General features: G+C 54.0%; 1 protein-coding gene across 1 annotated transcript; it reads right to left on the reverse strand.

Annotated features, from left to right (window-relative positions):
* Positions 1 to 822: 822 nt before the first annotated feature.
* LDLRAP1 (low density lipoprotein receptor adaptor protein 1) lies at positions 823 to 23,024 on the reverse strand. Its single transcript, XM_037135872.2, has 9 exons — positions 22,937 to 23,024; positions 15,309 to 15,451; positions 14,369 to 14,481; positions 12,305 to 12,419; positions 7,037 to 7,109; positions 6,584 to 6,670; positions 5,864 to 5,988; positions 4,392 to 4,426; positions 823 to 2,846 (listed from the first exon to the last, which is right to left on the reverse strand). Exons 1-9 carry the CDS (start codon positions 23,022 to 23,024, stop codon positions 2,702 to 2,704), a joined length of 924 nt encoding a protein of 307 aa, XP_036991767.2. The 3' UTR covers positions 823 to 2,701.
* Positions 23,025 to 26,760: the final 3,736 nt, after the last annotated feature.

Consider the following 26,760-nt stretch of genomic DNA (forward strand, 5'->3'; position numbering starts at 1 on the left):
CGGTCGGGGCTCAGCAGGACTACAATGACAACGTCGTGAGTTCAGCAAGCCCGTGGCACAGAGAGCTCGGTTAACAGGAACTGTCATCGATTTTACTTTTACTTCCTCAAATGTATTTGGTCTAAGTTGCCTTCTGCTTCAAGACAACATTTAGATGAGCCATCCGGGTACTCCACCAATGATAATGGTCACCTCTGAGTCTCACAAAAACCAGGGAGGTAGGAAGGGTGGCACTTATTACACCCTTTTCCCAGATGGGGACACTGAGGCTCCAGGGAAGAAGCGACTGATCCAGTGTCAAGCCCCTATGTGGCAGGGCCGGAGCTGGACCTTGGGTCCCCGAAGTCACTAAAACACACTTTCCACTATACCCCATCCCAGTCCCATCACACCCAGACTCACACATCCTGAGCCCACTGGACCATCTGGACAGTTACCCCCAGCACTGAACTCCAGGCCAGGGTTATGCTTGGCAACTTGTCAAATAAATTTTGGGACCCATTTGAGAATTTGACAGAAATGAATACTCTCCCCAAGAAGAATGTACATTCAGACACACGATTGTATGCTCCTTCTGGGGGTTCAGACTCTGGTCAGGAGGCCCAGACTTGTTTTCAGAGACCTCTTCAGTCTGACCCTGCTGCGCTGTCCAGAGAGGAACTTACTATACACCCCACCTGCCGGGTGGAAAGGGGGTCCGGCTGGGCTCCAGTTAAGGGACCAAAGACCACATCTCCCACTTCTGGGCCTGTGGTCACTGCTGCCCCAACCGCCGAAGGGCAGGCACTGCTGCACACCCGCTTCCACACGGCCACCAGGCCATCCATCCAAACACTTAGTGTTTCAGAAAGAGGACGTTTATTACTTGTTCTTTTCCTCGCTCGAAATTCCTTTACAACACACAAAAGCACAACTTATCTGTAGACCTACAGGGAACACATGACCGCTGGTGGCCAGAGACCAGAGCGAAGGCCAGTCCCGCTCACACAACATGGCCTGGCCCTTTCTGGAGCTCCTGGGCCCTGGTGTCAAGGACAGTGTGTCAGGACTGACCCTTACTGCCTGGTGACAAACATGGGGGCCGACACCAAGGTCTGGGAAGGGCAGCGGGGGTGCAGGAGCTGGGCAAGGAAAGGAAGTTATGCCTATACTGTGGTCCAGACCCCACAAATCCCACCCCGCTCTGCACCCAGGCACTTCTGTCTTTGTGTTTCGGTTCAAGTGCTTAAACAAGTCGAGTCTAAGGAGCGGTGCGTGTTATCCCTGGGATGGTGAGACCTGCTCCAGCTACAAGCACTAATGTACTCAAGGCCAGCAAAGCCAGGCCTGGAGGCTGTGGGCTGCGCTCCAGGCTGCGGGCAGCCCTGTGGGGATGAACAGGGAGGCAAGAAGGAAGACCCTGAAAACAGACCGCTGCCTGTGTGTCCCGACCCAGGGTCGGAATGTCAGGATGCTTAGAGTTTGGTTTTGTTTAACTCTACGAATTAACAGACTTCAAACACTTCCATCTTCACGGAAATCAACAGCAACCAGAGAGCTAGCAGGGCGCGGAGGCTCACGCCCCTTCTGTAGAAAGGCACCAGATGGCTTGTTACAAAACACACTTTGGTCAGAAAATAGCTGGGGTTTTTGGTTTCTGAGAGGACGACAAAGCTAGAGAAAAGGAGGTGTGAACTGTGTGAGGCACAGGTGAGAAGGCGGCTTTGGCATCGGGCCTGGGCTCTGCTCTAGACTCGACCCCTTCCACGCTGGTGGCCTGTTTTCTCAACCGTAAAAAGGCAACAAAATATTCTTCCCCAGATCTGGGCATGAGGTTTCACACATTCCCCCAGGAAGTAGGGGAGTTGGACTCAGGGACACACGCGGGACATGCAGACACACGGATGAGTGAGCACAGCTCACCGCTGGGGGAGAAGGGGGGTGGGGGACCCGATGGAGGGCAGTCATACACAGGTGATCACCACTGTTGCGGTCACACTCTGGGGGTCTGTGGGCAGCCAGTCACACTGTTTGGAGCGCTGACAGGACCACCCTTCAGGACTTTGGACCCCTTCTTGTGGAAGGGCAGCTGGGAAGCTCTTTGCATGCAGCACCATGGAGCAGCCCCCAGGAGCCACACCCACTGTGTGTGCTTTAAAGTGCCAGCTGTGTGTCGTCTTTGGTCAGGGGCTGCCCCCTGCCTCTGAGGGCCCCGGGGCCAGAGGCTGAAGTCCAGGCCTGCTGGGCCCCTGCCACAGATGAGCTGGAGGCTGCAGCCCTCTCCGAGGCTACGATGCGCCCCCCTGCTCAAAAGGTGATGGGAATGAATGCTCCGACCACCTTCACTGAGGAGCAGGGACGCCTCCAGGGAAACTGGGTCCTTAGAGAAAAGGGGCAAGAAAGGCTTTGGTCATCGTCCAGACACCCACAGCAGGGTGGAGCTCGCCTAAGAGATGGCAGGAAGCTGGTTATGACGCTGTGCTCCTGCCTGACACAAAACTTGCTTCCGAGTCGAACCAGAAGTCACTGAATAAATATTCAAGGCATCCTTCAGTTCTTAGAGAAAGAGTAGGGTTAAAAAAAAGTTTCTCCTTCCCTTTGCTCAACTGGATGCAGCTTTGGTCTGCAGGCTGACAGTGCTGCCCACTGGAAAAGGGTGGCCGGGGGTGTCCCATCCCAACCATAGGTGGCTTTGGTCACATGTCCCGCCAGCTCTGGGTGCTCAGAAGCTGAAGAGGTCCTCCTGCTCAGCGCCGCTGCTGTCAGGTTTGTCCCAGTCGACAGGTGAGAGGCACTGGGCGTAATGGATGTCCTGTGCGGTCAGTCCAGTGTCCAGGACCTGAGGGTTCGTCCGAGACTGGGCAAGCCTGGAAGGCAGAGCTGTGTAAGCTAAGGGCCCAGGCAAGGGGCTGGTGGGGACAGAGTGGCCAGTCTGGCCCCACCAGCACCAGGGGCAGGAGTGAGAGGGTATGGGTGGAAAATGCAGGGCTCGGGGGCCAAAGAAAAAAGCCCCAGACGTCAGGAGAGGTGGAGTCAAATGGCTCCACCATTTGTGGCTCCACCAAATGGCTCCACCACGTTGTGGTCAAATGGCTCAGAAAACTGGGGGGCAGGCAGTGGCATTCCTGCCAGAGAGGCCAGGGCACCCACACCGTCCCCAGCTCCACCAGGGAATGCTCAAGACAGGGACAAGGGCCGCACTGGTGAGGACGGCGAGAGGGACACACATGGGAGGCGGATGGCACAACAGTGTTAGATAAACTACTGGCTGTCACCACGTTGGACACAGTGCTGTTCAAAAATGAACTTAAAAAGGGAGACAGCCTAAGTAAGGGGAGAAGAGGGGATTTAGGTAAATCATAGCCCATGCCCTTAAAAGAATGTGAGGCAGTCCATGAACAGGGCACCTCTAACAGCCTGGAGACACCCTCCTGATATGTGGCATTAAGTGAAAATCAGGAACCCAAGAGCAAATATGACGAACTGATCGATGCAAAAAAAATGTATATGAACAGTATTAGCAGGAATGAAGCCCCAAAGTCTGGGTTGTGGGACTACAGGGTGATATCATTTCGTTTAATGCTTTGCTGATTTTCAGAGTTGTTAGTAAAAGGCTACATGATACTCAGATAATCTGGAAAAAGCAAATGAAAGATTGTCTTCAAATGAGGGGGTGGTAGTCAGCCAGTGAAACAGGGAAACAGCCACAAGACCGTCTCTGCCTCCGTGAAGGAGTTGCAGGCACCTCCGCCCCCAGGACCAGGGCCTTTCCACCAGACTCTGGCAGGAAGGGCTTGGGGAGGAGGGAGAGGGATGTAGGGGCTGCTGAGTGTCCTGGAGGAGAAAGAAAGGCCTAACTCGAAACCCTGGGCTGCCCAGGCCTCTCCTCAGCCCTCTCGGTGGCCTTTCCCAAGCTAAAGGTGGCCGTGGCCACAAGGATGGCTCCTGGGAGAAGACGGGAAAATGGCCACACCTCAGGGGAGACGAAAACAGCTCCTTGCTGCACCTGACATTCCTCTATGCAATGCTTCATGGGCTTGAGTAAGCACTGCCTTCTCCCTTCCCCTTTTCATAAATGTAAAACCTTTGGAGGAAAAAAAGCCTGCAAAAAAAGCTAATTTTTAAAGGTTACACCAGGTGGAGGAAGAGAAAAATCAGCCTGAGCTACGGCAGTGAGTTCAGTTCAGATGACAGTGAAGCAGCCAGTAGGAATAGTTTTTGACTTAGCAGCAAGAGCTTTCTAACAGACCTGGCCAACCCTAGAGAGTGAACTCCCCACCCCCAGAGGTATTCAAGTTGAGATTTTTTACTTTGGAGAAAGTCAAGAGTTCTCAAACATGGCAAGGGCCCCAAAGACCAGCCCACAAAACCCAGGCCTCCTTTCCCAGCATAAGGAGCCCAGGTAACGTTACCTTGAAAATGCTTCATCCAGGTCGTCATCCAGCTCCTTGGGGAAAACAAAGCGGGAGGTGTGAGCCCTGGGTGGGGGAGCCCGCGCTCACAGCTGCGACTTGCCCCAGCCCAGAGTACGCTACAGGGGCTCCAGACACAAGCACCGGAGCCCAGTTGGAGCCTGCAGGAGCAGGCACGGGCAGGCCTCCCGCCTGGCTGCTGCCACCAGCCCACATCTCAGCCCACACATCTCAGCCCATGGACCCAAACCGGGAATGTGGAACAGGGGAAAGGGCACCTGGGTGGGTTCAGGTCCCAGCTCCGTCACTACTCAACTGACCCCTCAGGCAAGTCACCACTCCTCTTTGAGACTCAGCTTTTCCTTCCATAAAATGACGGGTTGGACCGCATGCCTACGAAGGCTTTCAGATTCACAGAGGAAGAGGGTGGGGAAGGCTTCCTTGCTTTCATTTGCTTCCAAAAGCCCAGCCCAAATGCCAAGTTCAAGGGATAACTGCCTAGGTGGGAAAACAATGAGGGAGGCCCCTTCACAGTCTCTCTGAGGGCTTGGGCAGGGGCCAAGGGTGGCTCCAGACCGCACCGGACAGGCTCAGAGCGCCTGCTCGGGGGACACTGAGCAGCCCCCACCGGGCAGCAGGACTGGACAGTTCTTCATGTCCCGCAACGCACCATATTTTTTAAATCCTTTTGAAGAGGTATGACAAGTAATGTGTGATTCGGCAATGGACCCTGGACCAGAGGAAGGACACTGCGGGGACCAGCGGAGAAATGTGAATGAGGCCTACAGATTACATGATAATGCCATGTCAGTGTTACCGCCATGATTTTGATCACTGTGACGTGGTCACATGAGATGCTAAGATTTTGGGAATCTGGAGAAAGAGGAACAAAAATTCTTTGTATTGTTTTTGTAACATTTTTTATAAATCTGAAATTACTTTCAAATAAAAAAATTTTAATTTCAATTAAAAAAATCGGGTTCCTCCAGGAGCTTCTGCAGACAGAGGTCAGCGCCCTCACTGAAGGGATGAAAATCCCAGACACAGCGGTCAGGAGGCTCGCCCTGAGTCACAGAGCAAGTCAGGGCCGACAGCGGACTGCCCGTCTCTGACTCCGCGTTCAGAAGGCTGAGAGGGGAGGAGTGTCAGGAACAGACTCTGCCCACCAGAGAACAAGGGAGCCTTTGGCTCGTCTGCCAGTGGGTTGAGCTGTGGATGCTCAGCCCAAGAGGCCGGGCATTGTGAGGAGACAGCTGTGCTGGGAGGCAAGCCCGTTGGGGACGCAGCCCTCGGTTCAAAGGGGACATTGTTCACCCCCGACCCTGGGCCTGGGGGCTGCTAGGCTGGGTCTGGCCCTCTCAGATGCCTGTAGGTCATGGCGCCAGGCCCTGGACCACCCTTCAGCCTCATCCAGGGATCAGGCTGAGGCCCACCGGACCCCTGTGGGGTCACCAGGCCACAGGAACACTCACCCAGACAACACTGCTGTTGTTCAAGGCTGGAGCCCTCGGCGCCTCGTCCATATTAGTGGTATTGGCGCTGACTGTGGAGAGCGGGGCCTTCTCTTCCAAGTCCAATAGGTTCCCGGTGGCGACCACTATGAGGGGTCCGGTCAGACGTGTCAGTGAGAGGGGCATCCGGTCTCCCGGCGTCTCCTCGTCCATCCTGGAGCCTCCTGGGCTGCCTCGGTCCCGACTCCCTCCTTGGGTCTGGCCTTTCCCAGGCCCACCACCCAGAGCCCCACTGTGGCACCTCCCAAAGCAGCTGGACACCCACCTACAACAGGGGAACCTCCCCCCAACTACTGGTTTAGGCTGCAACCTTTATATCCACAGCAAGTGTTAGGTTTTTAAAGAAATCCCTCAACATGATACAAAATATACACAGAGACATAAACGTATATTCTTATTTTTGCACAGGGACATATCTGGAAGAACATGCACCACAATGAGTAACGCTTTCCCCTTATCTACATATTCTAATTTCTCTACAACAACCACATGTTATTTATTTAACAAAACAATTTATGGGGGGTGGGGTGGGCTGGGAAGGGAGCAAAAGGCAGAAAAGTGTACTTGAACAACAAAAAAAACATTTAAAGACCAAGAGTTTGCTCCAGCCCAGGAGGAGGCCTCTGGATGAAGGGCAGACCCACATCATGCAGCTGATTCCACCCCCCAACCAAGACTCACAGTTCTTCAACGAGGGGGTGCTGTCGCAGCGGCCCCCGCCCAGGACGTCCCCTCCCTCTTGGCTGGCTTTCTCCCTCTTCTCCTTCTCTGTGGGAGCAAGGCACAGCACTGTAGAGCTCTGCCCCCAGCAACTGCCGGGCAGCGGGGCGGGCTGTGGCCAACCTCAGGGGGCAAGTTTAGGTCTCCAGCAGGAAGGAAAGGAACTCTGCAGATTTCAATTAATCCCCACAAGCACCTCGGGGGAGAGACAGCTGTTCCCACTTCCTCTGATAGGGACGCTGAGACTCGGAGAGGTGAAAGAACCTGTCCGAAGTCCCGAAGCAGGTAGACCATGAAGGGGAGAGTCAGTCCAGGCCTTTCCCATCCTCTCTCCACCCCACACTGCTCTGCCGGCCTTCTTCAACGCTCCCTCTACACCCCCACCCACCCGTGATGTCTGTGAACAAGACTCACCTTCCTTGGACACCTGCCAAAACTCAAAGGCAACTTTGAAGGCCTGAGCTACCGTGAGGGTGACAGCCTGAGCCTGAAAAACAGGAAGTGGGGTCAGGGGAGAAGTGCGGTGTTAGGCGGGTAACAGCAAGTCTGAACCGGAGGCTGGCCAGGCCCACCCTGGCTCCATTCCAAGCCTCTGAAATGCCTAATAGATGGAGGCAGAGTCCTGGCCCCTCCTGGGTCACATGAAGCTACTACCCTCTCCCCAGGTGGCTGGGGCCCCATCTTCACCACCTGTAGCCTAGCCAAGGTCCCACCCTCATTCCAGCCCCTACCTTGGCAATGGCTTTTTTCCCTTCCCCTTGGGCTTTCCTAAATTCAATTTACTATGAGACTTACTTCCTCTGAGAAGCCCTCCCTAATTACTTGAGGACTTCACACAGTTACTTAACCCTTGGAATTAAAGAACAGAAAAGCCAGACTTGGAAAGGTTCTGACCACTGTCTGAATGAGCCACAGCCTCAGAGGCAAAGGTTGGACTGGTTAGTGCTCTCAAGGGTCAGAGGGCTTATAACTGAATCCCAGAAAGGCAGCTGGAGGCTTACATATTCCCTGGCAAAAGCAAGATGTCAATGAGTGCCTGTGGCAGGAGACCAAAACCATTCAATGCCATAATCCACCTGTAAGAAGGGACCGCACCTTGGCCTTTCACCCCTGGGGAACTCCCATCCACTGTTCAAACCCAACTCAAATGTCACCCCTCTCTCGTGGCACCAGCTTACATGCCTGTGTCACCCAATCTGGGTGCTCACTAAAGGCCAGAATCACCCGATTCCCTGAGCCCCCCCCCCCAGGCCCTCGCAGTGCAGCGTGCTGGCTGAACCGCGTTTGCCCACGAGGCAGGTGTCCTGAGGCCTCCCACTCCAGCCAAGACCCACCCCCATCCCGCACTCAACTCCTTCCTCTCTGGTTCTACTTAATCAGCTCAGCTTCTGGAAGTGGAAGTCCCAGAGCTCACAGTTATTGCTGGAAGCAACAGCCAGCTTCCCTCTGAAACCCTGGGCCTGGGGAGGCGAGCAGCAGGCCCTTCCAAGCGGACAAGTTCAGGCCGAACCAGCCTCTGCCACACTCCCTTCCTCTCTGCCAGACAACTTTAACTGAGAAATGAATCTGCGGCTACTGCCTTTAAAACTCTTTTTTTTTTCATTTAAAATCCCTAAACAAGCTGACTGATCCATGCCAATTAAACTTCACGAAGTATAAAATCTCATTTGAATGTCTCCATCATTTACATTTTTGATGGAAGTACAGGCACTTTATGGCAAAACTTAAATATGGTAATTAAGTATGAAACTCTTCACAGCTGTTTACAATTTAAGCTGTCACGTCTGAATCAAGTTTAATAGACCCAGTTACCATTGAGAATTGCCCATGAACTAAAAATATGGACTAATTACACGTCCAAGTCAGACCACTATACACCCAAGCAAGGGGTGGTCACCCAATGTGGCAGGGAAGTGGAAACACCATTATTTTTGCCTCCAGAAAATCTGTGGGCAGAAGCCTAATAGCATTTTTGCATAAATCTGCTTGTTCATTTGCATACATTCCTGCCCTTTCACCCTGAATTCCTGAACTGAAAGTTAAACCAAATATAACCCAAGATTTGAAGGTGTACCAGGTGGCTGCAAGCCCAGGCTGGGCAGGGACTGGGAGGGGTTTGGGCTCTGCTTTCTGGGGCAGCTGCAGGAATTTGGGCAGCATAAGAAGAAAAGACTGCTCCAGCCGGTCCACAGGAGAAGGGGAGAGGGGAGGGGGGTGGAAGGAGGGAGTCTTCCTTGACTCTACAGGACAGATGCCGATTCCTCTCAGTGCCTTTGGCCTGCGGGTTTATCTCATTACCCTAACCAGGTTCTACTTTGCCCAGTTTTTCATGTCCCTGTCTTGTTCCCAGTAACTGGGCTGTTAGCTCCTCAGTGGGGCCAGGTATAGTTTGGGGCTGCAGAACTGGGCTCGGACCCCAGGATCCCAGATTGTAGCCGGGTGGTCAGACTGAGTCCCTTATCACTCTACTGACCCAGAAGCATAAGTCTTTGCACAAAAGGATTACCCGAGAATCGCCAATGGCCCTGGGAGGGAAAACAGCTCTACCCTGCCCTGCCTAGGGCAGGATTAAAGGTGTTACTTTGCTCACTACCAGCACACCTACACTGCACCGCTCCACCTTCACTTCAGAGCCTAGAGGCTGAAGTGCTTGCTGAGGCTTCCCAGTTGGGAAATGGAAATGTTGCTTTGCAGAGACTTATCCTGGCCATGCCTGACAGGGGCCACCGGGAAAGGGAGGCCTGGGGGTGGACCTGCCTGAGTTGAGCTGAACTGGTGGGCACCATAGAAAGGAACCCCTTGCCCCCTACCCTGGATGGGTCATGGGCATCTTGCTCATTCAGACGTCCAGGTAAGAAAGGGTGGGGATGTAGAGACTGTGGGACCCAGGCCAAAAGGAGTGAGGACTCAGTGAACATCCAAATTCAGGGCTCCCCTGCAGGATGACTCTACCTTGCCATCCTGCCAGGCTCCAGTGACATCTGAGTCCTCAACTACCATTCACCTGACTTAATTCTGCACCTCTGTGTCTTTCTTTGCACTCACTAATTCCTGTGCTGGAGGGCACTCACCCTCTCACCACCCCTATCCTCTTGCCTGGCAAACTCCTCCCTGTACGCACCCTTCAAAGCCCAATTCAAAATGTCCCTTATCTGAAAGTCTTGCTGATGTCCAGCAAGGCTTTGTAACCTCCAGCTAGAGCCAAGACCTCTGTATTCTGGTTCCTGAATCTAGCTTCTTCTCCCCAACCGCCTAGTTCATGTCTCCATGGCCAATTCCCTGGATCCCTGGCACCCGACACAGGGCTTAGCCCAGGACAGGCAGCAGCAAACATCCGTGGGAGTCCCTGTCAGCAAACCCTGAGGCTGCCATTTCACCTGCTGCCTCCTCCTCAGAAACATCCACAAAGCCCCAAGAATCTCGGGATTTCCATGACAGCCAGGCCACCAGGCCATCTACACACTGCCAGCTTGGGCTCGCTGAGGCCTAAGGGACCACATCCTTGCATCAGATGGTCCTATTTACACCACCCAGGGCTGGGCTAGTTCCTGAAGGGGCTTCCCAGGCCTCCCTAAAGGTGGGAGAAGAAGGATGAGGTGTGATCCAGCCAGTCATCCCTGACCCAGATGAGAACCTGCTAAGAAGCGAGAGTGTTTGAGCCTGGATGTCCCAGGACCTCTTCCCTCTGCCCGATCAGGAGTCCGCTGTCAGCGGGAAGCAGTGGCTGGGCTGTTTACCTCAGCACTGACCTCTTGGCCTGGGGCAGGCCGATTTTGATCAGCCCCATCTAAAGTCCTCTGGACCTGGACCAGGCCTCCCTCACCACTGGGCCAGCATCTGCTTTCTTATACCCCCACCTCCCTTTCCCAGAGGAAGCCTCAGCGTCTTGGGAGCTCCAATCCCCCCTCCCCGGCAGAGCCTGTAGCAATGACCGTGGCCAGCTGCCCTGCCCAGTGCTTGCTCTGGTCAGTGGGAAGGAAAAGACGAACAATGGGTACACAATGAGCCTGTGTTTTTAAGTCAATGTGGCCTCATAAGAAACAAAGCCAGGAGTCCACTATCCCGGGAGAAGCCACAACTCAGAGACTTGGCATCAACCAGGCACGGGGTAAGTGGCTGGAGACACTGAGTCTGCAGAAAAAAGAGGTGCAAAAAAGAAACCGGGGCCTTTCAGAACCATCCTGGAGGTCCCTGAGGTGTCCTCCTCAATTTGCTGATGGGCAAGCAGCCCAGAGAAAGGCGGGGTCTTATCCACGGTCACACAGTAAGTACATCAGCTGTGATCAGGCCCCTCGTATGACTCCTCCTGTAGTGAGACTTGTGGCTGGCTGAACTGTGCCCTCAAAGGTGTCCCCATCCTAATCCCTGGAAACTGTGAGCGTTACCTCACAAAGGCAAAAGGGACTTTGCAAGTGTGGTGACATTAAGGATTTTGAGATGGAGGATTCTCCTGGATTATGCAGTGGGCCTAATCTCAAAGGGCCTTATGAGAGGGAGGCAGGAGGCTCCAAGTCAGAAATTGCGACGTGATGTGGGAAACAGAGAGACTGGCAGATGCTGCACTGCTGACGCGGAGGCGAGAGAAGGGGCCGTGAACGGAGGAATTCAGTGGCTCTAACACTAACCAGGCAAAGGGACGTACCTCCCCCAGAACTTTCAGAAGGAAACAGCCCCGCCAACCCACTTCAGACTTCTGACCACCAAAACCATACAAGAGTAAATCTGTGTTCTTTTAAACACTAAGTTGGTGGTGGCCAGTGTGGCTCAGGTGGTCAGAGTGTCATTCCATAGACCAAAAGGTCACAGGTTCGATCCCCCACTGGGGGTCCATATAGGAAGGCAACTGTTGGCTGTTTCTCTCACATGGATGTTTCTCTCTCTCTCCCTCCCTCCCCCTCTCTGAAAGCAATAAAAAAAGTCCTCAGGCAAAGATAAAAAAATAAAATAAACACTGAGTTTGTTGTAATTTCTTACAGCAGCAATGGGAAACATATCTAAATGGGGGTGGGGGTGGATATGGGGCCAGAAGTTCCTGGCTCCTTACAGTCATGCAGGGAAGGGAGAAACACGGGTTTAAGCCCTAGCTTTGCCGGGCTACTAGTCATCTTCAGCAAGACAACTGACCTCTGAGTCTGTTTACTCATTAAAAATAAAAATGAAAACAATGAAGAGAGCAACTGCCCCCACCTCACAGCACTGCTGAGAGTATTAAATGAGACACCTTAAAGCCCACCACTGAAACAAGCACGAAACATACCAAAACGGTGGCCCTTTCCCTCCCCGCTCTGGCCACAGGAAGCCGAGCCTCCCAGGAAGCACTCTTGCCCTCCATCCTGGGACCCTCTGATCACCCATCTCTAAGAACTAATCCTTACAAGGCGCTGCACCTCCAGACCATACTATTAACAGGGGATGCCCCCAAATCTCAAACCCAACAACTCATGTTAGAGAGAAGAAGGGGCCCAGGGCACTCACTAGGGACACGGGCTTGTCGCTGCTCACTGTGTCAGGTGTCCTGGTGCCCCCCTCCTGCCCCCACCACCCACGTGGGTTTCCCAGGGATTTCACACTTTCAGTGATGTGTCACCTTTGTCTTGCCTCCCCACCAGACAGGGCCGGCCCCCAAGGACAGGCTGCCAAGGCAGGCAGAGCCTGCCCAAGACCCAGCCCCACCCCACTAACCACTTTCCGCTTGGTGCAGAGGAAGGCGTGGCATTCAAGATTCTCGCTGTGCTGGCTCTGGGCGATGTAAGCAAACACCTTGCCGTGCATCTTGTCTGCTGTGCAGTAGGAGATCCTGAAAGGCAAGTGGGAAATATCACCAGATCCCTGCACAGGGGCCTGGCAACATCCAGGACACCCCACAGCACATCTCCCCTGAGTTTCAGAGAGCCAGCCTTGGCCTCTGGGCCTGGCACCCTGGGCTGTCTATGGGGGAAGGCGAGGTGGGGGGTGACAGGTGACAACCCAGGCTAGACAGGAAGGACTAGGGGAAAGCAGGAGGAGGAGCACTTTCTCTGATCTATTGAACCACACCCAAAAACTGTAATGGCTGAGCCTTTACTATATACCAGGCAACATTCAGATATCAACTCATTTAACTCGCTGAGCTGCCCTCTGAGCTGGGTTCTATTATTAGTCCCCCTTTTCACATGAAAAGACTGAAGCTAGCAGTCTTAGACCGCCAAGCTAGTGGCAGAGCTGAGACTGACCTCACCTGCTGATTCCAGAGGCCGTAACCACTGCCATACTACCTCTTAAGAGTTTGTGGGGACCAGGTGGAAGGGGAAGTGGGACACTGCCCACCACTGGGGCCCTTTACCTGGCCTCCCCCTCCCCGACCTGCCCTCTGATCATGCCCCTGACCAGAGGTCAGCAGAGCTCCAAGCCTGTCCCTCCCAGGGTGACTGGTCTAGCAGATTCTGCTGGAGCTTGGACGGTGGAAGAGCTGGGAGCAGGGTGAGGGTGTATGGGAACGACCGGATCAGAGCCCCAGTGGGTCCAGGAGCTCCCTCCTCCTGCAGCAGCACTCGCCTCCCTTGCCCGACCCCTCCATGCTGGCTCCAGTCATGTCGAGAATCTCAGTCAGCAGGGGAACTGGCGGCCCAGAATGGGGATAGGAGTTCAGCAGACTCCCTTACCCAGTGTGGGCCCAGCTTCGACCACAGGCATAGACATAGGCATTAACACCACCTGAGACCCCCAAGGTGGGCGACTACCCTTCTCCATCCAGCCTGCCACCTCCGCTGAGAGGCCTTCCCAGGTTTTCCCCAGGCAGGGCCCTCCTTCTCTTTCCTCTTGGGAAACATTTAAACCCTATCTCCTATTTCCTTCCCTCCATTCCCTCCTAGACTGGAAACTCCTTGAGGGCAAGGCTGGGTCTAATACCTCACCCAGGTATCAGGGGCAGACAGAATTAAGATGAAAAATACCAGCCAGAAACTCTCAAACCAACCCACTCCCCACCCTAGTACTGGCTTGTGCTCCAGCCAGCTACACCACCTGCTTAGAGACAAAGCAATATGGAAGACCAGGGCTGGCTGGACAGAACTCTGGCGTCAGTATCCTGGTCCCAGCTTAGCCACTACCTCACTGTGAGGCCTTGGGCAATTCCCTCTCTGGACCTGAGATTCTCCTTTTGTAATATGCGTCTCCAGCGCTGTCCCTTCCAGCTCTGAAATCCTACAGCTGACCAGCCAAGAGAGGATGGAGAGAACCTGAGGCTCCGAGGGCTGGGATCTGCCTCCTCATGAACAGGGATTCCTGCCTCCTCCAACTGCTACCATCTACACTCTGGCTTCCGACTCTGCCTTCAGATATCACCTCATTTAATTCGGCGAAATCCGGTACACCTGGCCAGAAGTGCCGAGCAGGGCTGCTGCATTCACCGCAGAGGGAAAGGACCATGACTCTGCAGCCTGACTCAGAAGCATGCTTGGGTGGGTGGGAGGGCATGGTTCCCAGTCCTGATCAGGCCTCAGCTGCCTGCTGCAACTAGTGATCAGGACAGCAGCACCTGCCATTTAACCAAGTGCCCATGTGAGCCAGGCCCATGTGAGCCAGGAGCTGTGCACCCACATTTCCTTACAGCACTGTGAGGCAGGATCTGTTTCCACCCCAATTTATAGATGAGGAAACTAAGGCTCCACAGTCATTCAGACAGGGAGTGATAGAGCCTCGCTTCAGAGAGGACATTCCGCCTACTGCCCCAAGTGGCAGAGTGAATGCGGGCAATAATGAGCATACCTGTAAATGGACACGTTCTCAATGAGCTGGTTGGTGATGCCGTCGGTCAGGATAATCCCCCGTGGAGACACCTTGAGAGTCACCTTCTGCAGCTTCTTCCCGCTGGCCTTGGCCTTGGGTCAGACATGGGTCAAAGGAGCCTGCCTGCCTCACTTGGGACCCACCCTCAAGGCTTCATCTAGCTGCTCCAAGCCCCAGACTCCAGGCCCGTGTGAGGCCTCAGCTGAGGTGATTGGAAAACGTGATTTAGAAGACAATTTAGCCACCATCTTCTTCTAATAAAGAAAGAGACAGCTGCTGCTCACTGCACACTGGCTATCTGCCAAGCACTGGACCTTCAGGCATCCTCATGGGCAACAGTGCTTCTTCCCAGGAGGAAATGGAGTCAGAGAGGTTAAGAGACTTGCCCAAAGACACACAGCTGGGAGGGACCGCAGACTCTGAGCACTGAGTAAACTATCACAACCCAGCAGGAAGATTCCTGGAGACTCTGCTCCATCTACAGACCCCACCAGGGCCCAAGCTAAGGGGTCTAAGGCCACCAAGGGAGGTGAATTTATAAGGCCTACATTTGCTCAGAGCTGGGGAAGGGAAAATCTGGTCCCTATTGTGCTCACCTGCTCCTCAGGCCACAGAGCAGGTGACTGGGTGACAGTTACTTCCTCATCCCTTCCTAGCATACAGTCACCAGCCATTAGGCAGGGGGCCTGGGCTGGGGAGGGGCGGCTGGGGCAGGACATGACCACAACTGCTGGAGAGGAGGGCACTGACCAGGGTTCCCCCTGAAAGCCCAACTGCTACCCTTCCCCAGAGTCCCTGAGCCAGATGCAAGGGGACTCAAGGGCAGGGACAGGTCAGACACATCCAACTGGGAAAATAAACAGGGGACAAACAGCACTCCAGAAAGAAGCTGGCCCTGGCTCCTGCAACTGGGGCTTACCGTGGCCACGATCCTCTTGACAGCGGCTGCCGACATCTCCTCGCCCTTGGGCTGCTCCACCAGCGTCATGCCCAGGTACTTGAGGCTGAAGATCATCCCCTCAAGCAATGTCTCCCGAGTGTCTGTCCAGTTCTCAGGCAGCTCTGGGAGGGAGAGGACAGGCCCTCAGGCCCTGCTGGGGGCGGGCCTCTCACAGCCCCCGTTTCCTGGGAGACCCAGCAAGGGACGGTGGGGTCCCCCATCTGCCATTATTTTTATAGTTAATAAAGGGCCAAACTAACATTTTCCAGCATGTACCATGCACTATGGTACAGATAATGTTCTCTAACCTTCATGAGGACCTAGAAGGCAGATACTTTATTACACCCACTTACAAAGACACTGAGGCTCAGAGAGGCAAAATCACCTAACCGAGTCCAAAGAGCCAGCAAGTACAGGAGCCAAGATTCGAACCCATGCTTTCAAGTCCAAAGCCTAAACTCAACTTCAATGCCTAGGGCAAAACACACCATCTTCCTACCGGATCTTCAATGCAATCCTGCAAAGTTGATATTATCCCCACTTTAGAGATTAGGAAACCAAGGCTCACAGAGAGGCAGAGTCATCAGACAACAGCCCCATATAATGAGTAAAGGGAGCCCAGGAGTCACTCAGATACGGGCCCTCCTCTCGAAGAAACCAGAACCACCACCATCATCAGGATAAAACAGAGCTACCAAGTAACAGATGGCAATAATCACAAAGCAGCAGCTCTTACCATTATCTCTAATACTTATGGCTACCTTGCAAACAGGCATTTTTAATTTCCATTTCACAGATAAGAGAACTGAGGCTCAAAAGACCAGTAACATGTCAAATTAGCTGTCTATCTGTCTAAACCTAGCCATTAGTCAATATTATCTTCCCACGAGGAAAACTAGCTTAATGTTGGCAAAAGGTCAGAGGGAAGTTCCTAGAGCCAGAGGTCTTTCCTCCCACAGGTCCTGATTCCCGAGGCTTCTCCTCTGCTGGTAGATACCCAGACCACCACTTTCCACCACGACTCCATCCCCAAGCAGGGATGGCAAAGTGTGTGCTGCCATGTCTGTCTTCTGTGCCCCTGGCAGACACTGCTAACCAATTGTAGCCCTTTCTCTTCCCTCTCATTTCCAGGCTTTGGACTGGTTCTCAGCACAAGGCTCTAGGCAGGCAATCAGCAGTGGCCTTGTTCATCTCATTATCCGACACTGCCCTATGGCAAACGTCCCCCCCATCACCACCATTTTCATGTCCCCACTCTCCCATTTCCTCTGGTTCAGCCCTTTCCTGGCCTATCTCCAAAGCCACTTCCGCTCCCTCCATTCCAAAGGGCCAAAGCTTGCCAAGGTCACAGACGACCTCTTTGCTGTCAAAACATTCCCCAGCCCTCCTTGACCTCAGAGATGCTCAACATTTTTCTGCATTCCTTCTTCCCTGGCCTGACCCCTTCCCGATTCTGTGGTCCCCTGGAAGAGGGCCTGAGTAGACTGGTTGCCACTCATCAGCCTCAGAGACCTTCTGGCCAAACCCCTCCCTCAAAGAAGACACTGAAGCCTTGAGAAGAATGGGACCTGTGCGAGGCCACACAAGTAAAGGGACCCCCGGCTCCTAACCCACTGTAAGCAATTCCTACCATGACTGTGGGGGAGTTACAGGTTTCCTAGTCTTCTCTCCCACAATACCCCTACACACACACACACACGTGCTGACATACAGAAGCCGCTCTAACCATGCAGCACTCCTTCCTCATGATGTAACATGTACTTTCTCACTTCTGTGCCTTTGCTCACGTAGTTCCCTCTGCCACAAACACCCTTCCTCTCACTTGACAGAAACTGCTCCCAACCAGCCTCCTGCAAGAAGCCTCATTGAGACAGTATGGTTTAGGGGGTAAGAGCAGAGGCCTACACTCTAGAATCCTGGTTCTGACACTGAGCAGACTTGGGCGAGTTCATTACCATCCTTGAGGCTCAGTTTTCTCATTTGTAAAGTGGGAGGAAACAATAGTTCTGACTTGTTGGGCTGTTCTGACTTTCCATGTAGTAAAATGTACAGTGCTCAGCAGGAGGCCCCGGCAGGAGTCATGCCTCCTACGGGCGCACCCCCCCGGTCGGTGAGCTGCTCCTGCCCCTCTTGAGCGTGGATTTCCTTTTCTTCCTCCCATAGTCAAGCAGCTGCCTCCACACGACATGTCTTCCTCTCGAAGGGCGTCCGTTCCTGTCTCCCCCAGAAACTGGTAGAGAAAGGTGCACTCCTTCCCAGTGCTGCTGTTCCAGCTGTCTTACTTCTCTCTGGCCCACCTCCCATCCCCCTGCCCTCCCAGGACCCGCAGAGATCCTCCTTCTCCTCCTCCTCCTCCAGGGAAGCCAGCCTCCAGGCCTATACTCCTGGGTGTGACTCATCTCTTTGACGAGGTGTATGGCCTCTCTTGCCCGCCTTCTACGAGAGACCAGCACCTGAGAGCACACCATAGAGACAGAGACAGGGCTCACCACCACGCCAGCCCTGCTCACTGCCCAGCCACCTCAGGTAGGCTGGAGGCCGCAGGCCCCTTCCCAGGAGGAGGCTGGGCTTCAGGAAGAGCTCCCAGAGGCCGGCAGACAAATACAGGCCTGAGTCCACAGCCTTGTTCCGGTCCGGGTTATTTTTGGCCCTGTGGTGGGTAATGACTAGGCTATTTTAACTTTGCAGTTTTACAGATGACCTGCTATCCGAGTTAGCTGGGGACAGACCATATGCCCAGTCTAACTTGAGGCTGCAAACATGTGCCCTATCGTCATTAAGGCCCCCAGCCCAGCAGTCAGAGCTGGGCAGGGCGTCCCTGTGCCCCTTCTGCCACCCCCGGTGCCCTGGCCTGGCTGGTGTCCAGAACACCAGAGTGGCAGCCAAATCCACGGGCTGGGGCAACCTCCGGTGGGGGCCCCGGCCTCCAGCCTCCCCCAGCCTGGACGAGAGATGGCCTCAGAGCCCTCCGAGTGACATCGCAGAAAAGGTCAGAAGAGGACACAGGCTCTCCTGTGACCTGGGGTGTGGCTGCTTCTCCAGGCCACAGTCTCCTTCTCTGACACATGGGTTCTCAGTTCCTCGGGAACATCATCAGAAAAAAGTTCAGGATGTGAAAAGTGCTAGGCGAATTTCAGAAGTTGTTAAGATTACCAAGAGCAAATTTAAAATAACAGGGTCTGGAGTGGGCTGTGGGGTTCACAGTCTCTCCACTTTCCCGGTTCTGTCCCTCACTTGATGGGAATAACTTTATCCACGCCACGAGGCTGTAGTGAGGAAGAAATGAGGTGGGCTTAGAATCATGCCTGGTACATACCAAGGGCCACTGAAGCGTGAGCTATTGTCATTTCCAAGGGTTAAATGCAAAGAGCTTTAATGTACACACAGCCATTTGCAGTATTTTATGAAAGTGTCAAGGAGACACTAAGGCTCCCGTCTGACAGGTGAAGAAGCGCAGAGGAGCCTGGCCATGGCTCCTAACTGACAGTGCTGGGTCTTGAATCCCACAGCCCGGCCCCTTTGCCCGCTCCTGCAGCCCACCAAGCCCCTCCTTATGCAAGGCAGTAGGAGTGGGACTCTGGCTAGCCCAGGAGGGGCGGACATCCTGCCCTGCAGGACAGCCTGAAAGGAATGTCTGGCTCACCCTCCACGGCCAGTAGATGATCTGACTCCTTCAAGCCAAATACCCCTTCTCTGCCAGACCTGTGAGAAGCAGAATCCCAGACTCCAGTCAGATGTTCCCTGTGCTTGCTGTTCCCTCTGGCTGGAATGCTTTTCCCAGATTCCTCCCTCCCCATATTCACCCATATGTTCCAAAGCCACCTTCTCTGAGAGGTATTCCCTGACTTCCTGCACTGACACTATCAGTGTCCACTTCTATCTCCTCGGCGGGTACCACTTCCACACATGCAACACCACGTTCCACTCTCTGCCTGCAGCTTTCTGGCTGCTGGAGACACCAATGCCCATGCGGACCGGGACATTAGCGCTCCCACGCCCAGCAGCCCTGCACCCACCCATGACGGCACTGCCCCCAAACACAGTGACTGCAGAACACATTCCACACCTCCTCCCAGAGCTCCCCACAGGGTGGCGTGCTAGCTGCCCACCCACAGTGGGAAGGGGATCCACAGTGTTCACTTTTTGGACCCCCTTTCCTACTTGCTTTTCCTGACATTTCCTGGGACCTCTTCTCAAATAAATGACTTGTACTCAGATCTTTGCCTCAGCATCTGCTTCTAGAAGAATCCAACTGAAGACATCATCCTATGTAAGGAAGCTGTCCCCGTCACTGCTTCACACGCTTTAACTTTCTTTAGAGAATGACCACCACCCACAACAGACTACTCCTTCGCATCCCGGTCAGCCTGCCTCCCCCAGCACAGGGTAAATGCTACCGGAAAGGAGACCTCCTCGTTCACCAGACCCCCCAGCCCATCCCTCAGTGTCTGACACGCAGTCAGTGCTCAACAAATACTATGGTTTGAGGGTTTACTTGTATCTTTTATTGTAAATACTACAAATAAGTATGAACAGATCCTCTGCCCCCCACCTACCACTGTAAACTAGCTTGGTTGAACCTGCACCTCTTATTTCTTTAGCTGTCCTCACAGAGTTCTCTGATAGGCTGATAATCCACATAGGAGCCTGAGAGGCACAAGGACCCTCTTGGGAAAAAGGCTACTGAGGGGCCAGGTGAGTCACTATTCCAGACAGCTGGAAGAAAGGAAAATCCCTGGCTAGGGACGGAGATAATAATTTTACGGTTCCCGAAAAGATGGGGGCAAACCACACATGGGAGACGGAGAAAATCCTCCTGGGAAGTCAGGAGGACATGGAAGACAGGAGGCTGTGAGATTCGATGCAAAGAAGCCCAGGGCCCTGAATTTGCAGTGTGACCTCAGGTAACCTGCCTCCTTTTTCTCGGCTTCAGTTTCTCCACAAATAAAAGAACGATCACGCCAACCCCAGCTGAGGACCTTGAGGGGCGAGGAGCAGGTCAAAGCTGGCAGCAGGTGTCAAGTGTACCCTTATCTCTACTGGCTTCAGTCTGGCCCCCAAACAACCGGGCCCTCAAGGTCTGAGCTCAAGGCCTGACTGGGACACCACCCCAAGCCAGGCTGCCCCCACACGCCACCCCAGACACACCCCACAGCTTCCCTCTCCATCCTGTGGCTGCCAGCCCAACCTGGGATGGAGCCTGCACCAGCCCCTCCCATGGCCAGAGTCCCCGAGGGACAGTGAAAAGACGCGAGGGCTGGGGCTCGGGAGCACCGCCTCTCAGACGCTGTGTCGGAAGCTGTGTCGGAAGCTGTGTGTCGGGGTCAGTGACTCCGCTTCCCTGAGCCTCTGTTCCTGTATCTCTAAAATGGGCCTGATAAGAATCCTTGCTGTCACCTCACAGGAGCAAACGAAGTAACAGAAGTAAGAACACCGTATAAAACACTAAATGACAAAAGCAGTAGTTACCATTTATCAAATTCTTTCTCTGTGCCAGGCAAAACATGATTTCATTTAAGTCCCACCAAAAAAATCCAAGGTTATTTACAATTTACATATGAGGACACAGACTTAACAATGAGGGGTAGGTGGGGATTGGACCCAGACCATTCTTGGTCCAGAAAGCCCCAGAACAGCACTCTGGGCTTATTTGGGGTCTATAGGAAGGGGGGACTCCACTCCCCTTTCTTCTGCAGTTATAGGCAAGCTCTGAGACCACCCCCAAACTTATTCCACCACAGTTCAGTCATGTGGAAGGTACACAAAACGAGTGGGGGAAGGGGAGTGGGGAGAAGGAAACCACCAATTAGACGCCAGAAGGAGGCAAAATTATCAATAACCTCTTCAACACCCCTGTCAGGTTAGAATTCTCATCCTGCTCTGGCCAGGTGGCTCAGATGGTTGAAGCATCATGCCTTATACCAAAAGGTTGCAAGTTCAATTCCCAGTCAGGGCACATACATAGGTTGTGGGTTCGATCCCTGGTTAGGGTGAACACAGGATAGATGCTTCATTCTTTCCCCCATCCTCTCTCCCTAAAAAAAAAAAATCAATTAACATATCCTCAGGTGAAGATCTAAAAAAATTTTTTATCCTCGTTTTACAGATAAAGAAGCTGAGGATCGGAAAGGACAAGTGGCTTGTCCAAGATCACAGCGGGCAGGAGAAACTCTCTCCTACCAACCAAGATTTGAAATTTCAAGTTCCCCAGACTGAGAGGAACTTCTCAGTTTCCTTGACGCCCCCTCCCTCGTCCCAGGAGAAAATGGCAGGGTTTCCCCACTGGAACAGTTCATTATTCTCAGAAGTCCTGGAGAAATCCCACAAATATTTAAAGGGGCTATTTTAGGAGTCATTAAGTGTGGAAGATGGTACATGCCTGGTCAGGCCCTAACGGGTCTCTGACCCCACCCCCACCCACAGGCACCAGCCTCTGCTCCCAATGCCAGTCTCGGTTTAGGAGGCTGCCACAGCCAGAACAGGAGTTCAAGAGGAGGGGCAGGGCCGGCTCTCTAGGCCCAGACACGCTGGCACTCCTGGGCAGAGGGAACTCCGGCTCCCCTGGAACGCACGGGGAAGGGGGTGGGGTGTGACTGTGTCAGTGGTTTCCTGGTGGGGGGAGAGGCTAGGGTTCAGTTGGTTGGCAGGGGGTGGGACTGTGAACAAGTCCTGGCTTTGGCTTTGTATCTGCCAGGAAGACCTATGTGACTCCAGGCAAGCCACCCGGTTTGTCCTAGGGAAAAAGAAGAGACCTGGAATGGGTTTCTCAGGCCTCAGGGGAAGGTGCCAGGTGACGGGTTCCCTTGAGTAACTCGAGACGGGGAGAGGAGAGAGGCCGGATGAGGCCCCTCCCAGCCTCCCAGACGCCCTGGGGAGCGGTGGTGTCGAGCCTGTAATTCGCCTGGGCGCCCAGGGACCCTGGAAGCCCGCGGGGAGGGGGGAGGTGAGAGAGAAAACAGGTTTCAAAAGCAGCCAGGAGGCCAACCTCCACACCTGGACTCGGCTAGAGGAAGGGGACACAGGGATCTAAATGAGCTAGTGTGTGGTATCTCCTGAGATCCTAGGCTAAACTCGACCCAACTTCAAGTAGGTACCTGTGAACCCAAGCTCAAACCTGAGACCGCTTCTGGGCGCCCAAAGTCAAAAGATGACCTCCTGGGTTGGACAGGTGGAGGGGGCAAGTGGGCTCCAACCGGCCACTCATGTATCGGCTGGGGCGCAGAGGTGAGGGGATGGGGGCACACTTCCAAGCCCTGCGCCCATTCCCCAGGATCCTCCTGCATCCCCCGGCAGTTCGACGAGGCCAGGTGAGGAGGTGGTGGGGGGCGCGTAGGTCCCTCCTCCAGACCTGCAACCCCGTTCCCACAGCCGCCTGCACCTGGGGGCCCCGAGCTCCGGTCTCTTCCCCCAGCTTTTGTCCCTTTGGCCGCCCGGCACATCCTGGGCACGCGAGGGAAGCTACAACTTGAACCGGGGCAGCCCCTAACCCCTCAGGGAGCGGGTCTGGCCCCGCCTGTCCCGCCCGGAGCCCGCGAGAAGCTGATCCGCGCGGCCTGACCCGCTCCCCTGGCCCCCGCCCGGCCCGGGGCAGACGCGCACACACTCACTGCGGTGCCGGCCGCCGCCCCCCCAGCTCTGCTTGGCGAGGCTGGGGCTTCGGATCAGCGCCCTCCCTGCGGACTTGAGCGCGTCCATGGCCGCTCCGGCCGCCGCGGTTGCCGCCGCCAAAACTCCGTCAGGGAAAAACTTTCCGCAGCGGCCGGGCGGCGCGTGGGCTCCGCGCTCCTCCTCTCCCAGCGCGAGCTCCGCAGCGACGTCCGACGGGGCGGGGCGAGGGCCGGGGCAGGACCCACCCAGGACTCCGCCCCCGACAGCTCGACCCCGCCCCTCTTCGAGCGGCCCCTGCCTCTGCTCCCCGAGGCTGTCCGGACAAAGGGCGTCCGTCAGGTAGGGAGCTGAAAGCCCTAGGAAGGCCGTCTTCTCCTCTTTCTCCCTATTCCCCTTACTACTCACCCGGTAGGAGTCTGCAGGTCCGCCAACCACTTTCCTCTCTGCGGGAGTACCTGGAAACCTGGTCATAAATGGGGAGACTGAGGTCCAGAGACAAGGGTCATGTTCAAGAGGAAGAGGATGGCCAGGGCAGTGGGAAGCTTGGGGGGGTGGGGTGGAGATTGTAGAACTTTGCTGGGAACGGGGAAGGGGTGTAAAAGTTCGCCCTAGCAAGACCAGTTGCATTCTCGTAGCGCAGCTGCACCCAGGCTGCTCCCTGGTGTCACCTAGGCACCCTCGGCCTCCCCATGCTCACCCCACTCCCCAAGTAGCCTGGAGGAGATATGGTCTGGGTGTTATTCTCTGAGGTATAGAGAAAGAAGCCTTAGCTCTAGCTCTGACTTGCTGCTCTCAGGAAGTCCTTTTCCTCTGTGAGTCTCAATCTGTAAAATGAGACCGGATCCTATCGCTAGTGATCCCTCCTCCCCTCTGCCAGGGCCAGGTGCTGCTTGACAGAGACCCAGGCCCTGCCCGGCTGGCTAGGAGGCACTCAGAGAGGAGTATGGATGCTAGAATTCCTCAAGCACATATATTCTAACTCCAGGATTTAGAAGTCTCTCTAGGATCCTGTGCCATCCAGTCAGGCTTTACCAAAAGGAGTCGAAGAAGAGCACGTATACTCTATTCTGGTTGCTTTTAGATGGGGGTGCTTCAGAAAGGCAAGCTTCAACCTCTGGGATTGCTCCTGGCTTAGAAGGCAGGAGTCCTGTTCCTGTGTCTGGGGAAAGACCACATGGAGCTGTCTCCAACTGGGTAGGGGTCCTTGTTGACATTTCCTCTCTTGGTTTATAAATTAGGTGCTTTTTCAGCCATTCTGTTCTTTGCTCCTGCAACAACGCTGCAGCCAGCAATAGACCCATCTTGCAGGTAAGAGCCTGAGGCCCAGGAGAGAAGCACTCACTGAGAGTCTCTTTGACTCAAAGTCTGGGATCAAACTCAAACCCAGGCGCAGAAGCCAGAGTAGAGTACCACGGGCTACAGCACGATTTTCCTTCTTTTGGTGGGTGTGAACTCACCTTTCTGAGCTTCATTTGTAAAAGGGGCAACAATACCTATTCCCCGGGGCTGTCTGTAAGGACTAAATAACACGAGAACTCATCTATAAAGTTGCTTCTTCTAGCAAGCCTTCCCTGACGACCACCCGTTGGTTAGGCTTCTCCCCGTGGGACCCCACAGTGTAGCTGCTGTCTGTTTCTACTCTCCTCACCCTGACCAGACGTTGCGTCCTTCGATGGCAGTTAAGTTTTCCTGATTCCTTTCTGTATCCCGAATGCCTCGCCAGAGGTCCAGACGGAGCTGGAATAAAGTCAACGTTCCTCTCTTTTCTCCCTTCTTCCCACCCTTCCTCTCCCCAGCTTTCACCACACCAAGCTGTCTTCTCCCACAAAGGGCTGTGGAGATGGGTAGGTAGGTGCTCAGGGCTAAGCCCCCCTAGCTCTCCCACCCTGAGCCAGATGGGTCCCGGGGCAGTAGAAAGAACGCTCTGGAGCCTAGGGGAAAAGCAATCACCCAGGACTGGCTGTTGAAGTGCAGCCGGTGACATCCAGCTGGCAGGGGGCACCATATGGGCCCAGTAAAACAGGCAGGCCTGGGAACGCTGTGCCTGCAATGAAGGCTGTTTTCAGGGCCACCGCATCCTCCCGGAGGTGACTTGCTGTGAGCTGTCGGCCGTGCATCCCTGCAGCGGGGCAGCCTGCTAGTGCCCCTTCTGCCAGTCCCAGAAACAAGCAGAAACAGAAGGTCAGAGCTATGAGGGGCCTCCTCTGAGGTCATCATGTCTAAATTTTCATTCACAGGTGGGATGTGGCCCAGAGAAGGACAGGGACTTGCCCAAGGTCACACAGCAAGCCAGGACCAGACACCAGGTCTCCTGCCTCCCAGCTCAAACGCTTCTGAAAAATGGGAGAGGGAGCAAAGAAATCTTGAAAATATGCCAGTATTGTTAAAGGAGTTTTAAGAAGATTTTTCTTTTTCTTTCTTATCCGATCTTTGTAAAAATTTCTACAATAATCATCTATCCTTTATAATCAGAAAAAAATACTGAAAGGGGAGAAGAAGCTATGGAAAAAAGTTTAAGAAAATGGTGTCAAAATTGTAATCTTACTGTTTTCTACCCCCTGAGCCCTTAAGGGACCCCAGCGAGACGGTGGGTGCCAGGGGGCTAGAGACCGTCAGCTTCTCTGCAGCTGTCACTTGGACTTGCAGTGGAGACCGAGAAGGAGCCTAGGATCAGGACCCTGCTTTCCTCAAGTGATGTTTCCTCCCCACTGCCCTGTGAGCCAGCCAGTCCCTTCATCCGGCTAGGCCTCAGTTTTTCCATCTATAAGATGGGAGTTTCTATGGCGGAGTTACGTACTCTCACCCCCACTAGCAGAGCACAGTGGATAAATACATAGATACGGAAGCCTGGGATCCCATCTCCCTGCCCCCCCTTCTCTCTCTCTTTTTAGAATACTCACCTGATGATATGTTTTTATTGATTTTACAAAGAGAGGAAACGGGGAGAGAGATTGAAACATCAATGTGAGAGAGAAACTGATTGGTTGCCTCCCATATACGCTCCAACCAGGGATTGAACCCACAACGGAGGTGTGTGTTCTGACCAGGGATCAAACTTGCAACATTCTGGTGCATGGGACAGTGCTCCAACCAACTGAGCCACCCGTCCAGAGCTCCCCTGCTTCTTTATGGTCTTAGACAAGTTATTTAAATCTATAGGTCTCAGTTTCCTCACCTGTAAAATGGGGGTCATAATAAATAAATAAATAGGATTACACAAGACCTCATAGGTGGTTGTGAGGATTAAAAGAGTTAATGTTCAGTTCGTCTTTGGAATTATGCCTGGCGTATAATAAGTGCAATATATGTTGCACATTTTAATAAAACTCACATCACCTTCCTAACCAGAATAAACAGTGAAGATGGAGTGGTTGTTACACAGTTCCTGGTTGGCCCCCAGGGAAGGGAGTTTCCTTGGGGTTGGAATCAGCCTGGCCAGTCTGACCTGTAATCCAGTCTCTTTTTGACCCACCCCCACTCCCTACTGGTGGGGTAAGGCCACCCCTGCCCCTCTTGGGCCCAGGTCTTTGGTAGACTTCTCCCAAGGAAGCAGCAGTAGCCTGGGTTACTAGTAAGTCAGATGCCCAAGGGGTTTCATGCTTAGACTTGGCTCTGACCTTTCACCCAATCCCCAGGGCCTCTCCTGCCTGCTGCGTCCCATTAACCCAGCAGCCCCAGCCAGCTGCCTCTGAACCCTTCCCTCCTCAGACCCTTTCCATGCTGTTTGCTCTCCCAGAAACATCCAGGCAGATTGCCTTTTCAAGTCTCCCAGCCTCCCTGCGTTTGTCCAGGACATCTAGTTGGCCTCCTCCCCAGTACTCCC

This window comes from Artibeus jamaicensis, unplaced genomic scaffold (assembly GCF_021234435.1).
Source record: "Artibeus jamaicensis isolate MK-2021 breed Jamaican fruit bat unplaced genomic scaffold, CSHL_Jam_final scaffold_847, whole genome shotgun sequence".
Classification (NCBI taxonomy): Eukaryota; Metazoa; Chordata; class Mammalia; order Chiroptera; family Phyllostomidae; genus Artibeus; species Artibeus jamaicensis.